At 39.8% G+C, this 3,796-nt stretch overlaps 1 protein-coding gene across 1 annotated transcript; it reads left to right on the top strand.

Annotated features, from left to right (window-relative positions):
- Positions 1-987: 987 nt before the first annotated feature.
- LOC145198146 (uncharacterized) lies at positions 988-3,525 on the top strand. The gene has a single exon (XM_090101067.1). The coding sequence runs from the start codon at positions 988-990 to the stop codon at positions 3,523-3,525; it is 2,538 nt and encodes an 845-aa protein (XP_089957193.1).
- Positions 3,526-3,796: the final 271 nt, after the last annotated feature.

The following is a 3,796-nucleotide window of genomic DNA, read 5'->3' on the forward strand; positions in this document are numbered from 1 at the left end:
ACACACTGAATGCTTACAGTTGTCTACTCAGTGCGGACACAAAAAAAGGCGGAGCATTTTGAGATGGTTGGACCATATAAGCTCTTTTAATGGTAGTACAGTTTTTGAGATTTCCTTGACTATTAACACCATCAACTAGTGCTATTTAAACCTCCGTGTTGCCAAAACGTAAGAATTCATGAAAAACGATTTTTAGTAACTTGAATTCATCTGCTGAAGTTCATCATCGGTAAGGGCTCCCAATGATACCTACTGGAGCAATGGGGGTGCCTCTGCGGTGGAAGTATAAGGCACAGTTTTTTGATATAGTTTCGCAGAGGATGAAAATTGCATTTGATTCAGGAAATAGTTGTTTTAAATTGCCATGTGTGTTGCATTTAAGTATCTGAAAGACGAGCTACATTTTTAATTAGCAACAACGGAACATAACTGTAGTTACTGCCCCTACTGCTGACACAAAAATTTCGTGAATCCAAACCAATTGTGGTCTGGTGTTTGCAAGAATTTGTGCAATTCATGATATTTAAGTACTGGTGAGATAACAAGTGCAGACACACCTATAACAACCAATATCAATTCCTCTCTATTATTACCACTCTCCCGCACTTGAAGTTCCTTGAAAAAATAATGAAACACTATTCAGAGTTTACATGGTTTCTCATTGCATATCAAGCTGTAATTATAGCGTTACTTGTGAATAATTGTGTGCGTAAAAGATGTCATTATAGCGTTACTTGTGAATAGTTATGTGCGTAAAGGATATGTCATTAAAGCGTTACTTGTAAATAATTGTATTTGTGAAAAGATATGTGTGAATGCCTAGGGAATGCCTACTTGTAAATAATTGTATGTGTGAAAAGATATGTGTGAATACCTAGGGAATTAACTTGTATATAAATTGTGTTGAATTTTACAAAGATACATCGGCGTTTACGCACAACTAAAAAACGATCTTTTTTATGCGAAACTACAAGCTATTTCGGCGAAATGGCGACTAAACTTGATTTAAAGTTAATTCCAGAGTTTAGTGGAAACGATCAACAGTCAGTTGCGGAGTGGCTGGAAAAGGTTGAATTGGTATGTAAAGTAATTGGTGTAACCGATCTGGCACGTGTGAAAAATAGAGAATGGATAATTGCGTGGAAATGGAATACCAAACCTGAAAATCTGGTGAATAGAATTGCTGAATATACCATCCCCATCGGCATAAAACACGATTACGAAAAAGAAATTGAAGGGTGGATAGAGAAAAAATGGCTGCAAAAGTACGAAGCGAAAAAACACGGTCCAGTAAAAGGTTTGGTTCCACTTATGGCAGTGGTGCAGCAAAACAAAGGAAAAGTGCGACCAGTGTTAGACTTCAGGGAGCTGAACACGTTTATTGAACCATTTACGGCGAACACGGATGCATGTGCTGACAAACTTCGAGACTGGAGACGGCTTGGAGAAAATATTTCAATTATTGATTTATCATCGGCCTACATGCAACTCAAAATCAGCGAGGAACTCTGGGCTTACCAAACTGTTGTGTTCCGTGGACAGAGGTTTTGTTTAACACGTTTGGGATTTGGCCTGAACGTTGCGCCCGTCATAATGAAAGCAGTTTTGGACAAAGTTCTATCGCAAGACGAAAAGATCTGGAAGGGAACATCATCATACATTAATGATATTCTTGTAAATGAAGACATCGTATCAGTTCGCAGTGTACTTGATCATTTGGATATGTATGGATTACATTGTAAGCCGGCGGTTCGTGTGTCCGAAGGGGCGAGAGTTCTAGGATTACAAGTTGGAATTGAAAATAAGAAGTTATTTTGGAAGAGAGACAACGATTTTGGTGAAATTCCAAGTTCTCTAACGAGGCGAAAAATCTTCTCTTTATGTGGAAAAATGACTGGGAATCTTCCAGTTTGTGGTTGGTTGCGTGTAGCTTCGTCATTTGTTAAAAGGACGGCAAACGCCCTAACGAAAACATGGGATGAGAAGATACAATGCAATTTTGTTGAAAAAATGGTGAACGATATGGTAAAAAGAACACGTAACGACGATCCTGCCAAAGGAGTTTGGAATGTTTATGGCAACGAGGCAACAGTGTGGGTGGATGCTAGTTCACTAGCGCTAGGTGTGAGTATCGAAGTTGATGGCAATATAATCGAAGACGCTTGTTGGTTAAGAAAAGATGATACAACACATATAAACATGTCTGAACTCGATGCAGTAATCAAAGGACTAAACATGGGTCTCAATTGGAAGATGAATGTCTTGCATATTTGCACTGATTCGAAAGCAGTATTACATTGGGTCACCGATGCACTGACTGGAAAATCTAGATTGAAGACAAAGGCTTCAAACGAAATGCTGATTAGAAGACGGCTTCAGACCATTACGAATATTGTGGAGGAATACAAACTCAGAGTGGATATTAAACTAGTGCCCTCGGAGTCTAACTTAGCCGATGTACTTACTCGAGTGCCTGGAAGTTGGTTGAAAATGATCGATAAGCCCGCTGAACTTGCTGCAGGTGGAACGATTAGTGCTTCTCTATCTCCCAAAGAAATAAACCATGTTCATAAGTCCACGGGACATTATGGTGTGAAGAGAACATTGTATTTTGTTCGTAGAATTGACCCATCAGTAAGCAGGGAAGAAGTCAGGCAAGTGGTTGAAAAATGTGTAGCCTGTCAATCAATTGATCCAAGTCCGATAAAGTGGCCGAAAGGGAAGATCGAAGTAAAAGGGACGTGGCAACGGCTTGGTATGGATATAACTCATTATGAGGGGCAACATTTTCTTACCCTGATTGACTGTGGGCCTTCACGATATGCAATATGGCGCCATCTTAAAGACCAAACTAGTGCATGTGTCATTCAGGAATTAAACGAAATCTTTCTTGAACGAGGCGGTCCAAACGAAATTTTGACGGATAATGATACAGCATTTCGAAGCACATTATTTTCGCAATTTATGAACAAATGGAACGTTAAACTTCGCTTCAGGTGCGCTTACGTTCCTTCAGGGAATGGAATTGCAGAACGGTGCCATCGAACAGTGAAAAGAACGGCGAAGAGAGTTCCGTGCAGCATACCCGAGGCAGTTTATTGGTATAACGTCAGCCCAAAAGACTGTTGTAAGTCATCTACAGCACCCGCAAATAAATTATACCATTACGAAATTAGAGTTAGAGGAATTGACGACGATAAAAACGCATATGAACCTCATGAGAAGATCACCAACAAGTTTAAACTCGGCGATGAAGTATGGGTAAAGCCCCCGGACAACCGATGTGACTCTCAATACAAAATTGGGAGAATTACAGGAATCATTTCGGAGCAAACGGTAGAAGTGGACAAAGTATCCCGGCACATACGCGACCTAAGACCCGTCAGAGTTGATAACAAGTCGAATGAGGATCTAGAAGATGATGAAGAACTGTGCGTTGTGTTACCTGAAGACGAGACAAACCAGACGCCAATGTTGCGAAGAAGCACCCGAAAAAGGATGGCACCTGAGCGATATAGTCCGTGAGGTGAAGTGGTCGTTATGACCAAGGGGGAGTGTAATTATAGCGTTACTTGTGAATAATTGTGTGCGTAAAAGATGTCATTATAGCGTTACTTGTGAATAGTTATGTGCGTAAAGGATATGTCATTAAAGCGTTACTTGTAAATAATTGTATTTGTGAAAAGATATGTGTGAATGCCTAGGGAATGCCTACTTGTAAATAATTGTATGTGTGAAAAGATATGTGTGAATACCTAGGGAATTAACTTGTATATAAATTGTGTTGAATTTTACA

Source organism: Hydra viridissima, unplaced genomic scaffold (assembly GCF_058129835.1).
Source record: "Hydra viridissima isolate aposymbiotic clone 2 unplaced genomic scaffold, HvirCarnegie_v1 scaffold_10, whole genome shotgun sequence".
Classification (NCBI taxonomy): Eukaryota; Metazoa; Cnidaria; class Hydrozoa; order Anthoathecata; family Hydridae; genus Hydra; species Hydra viridissima.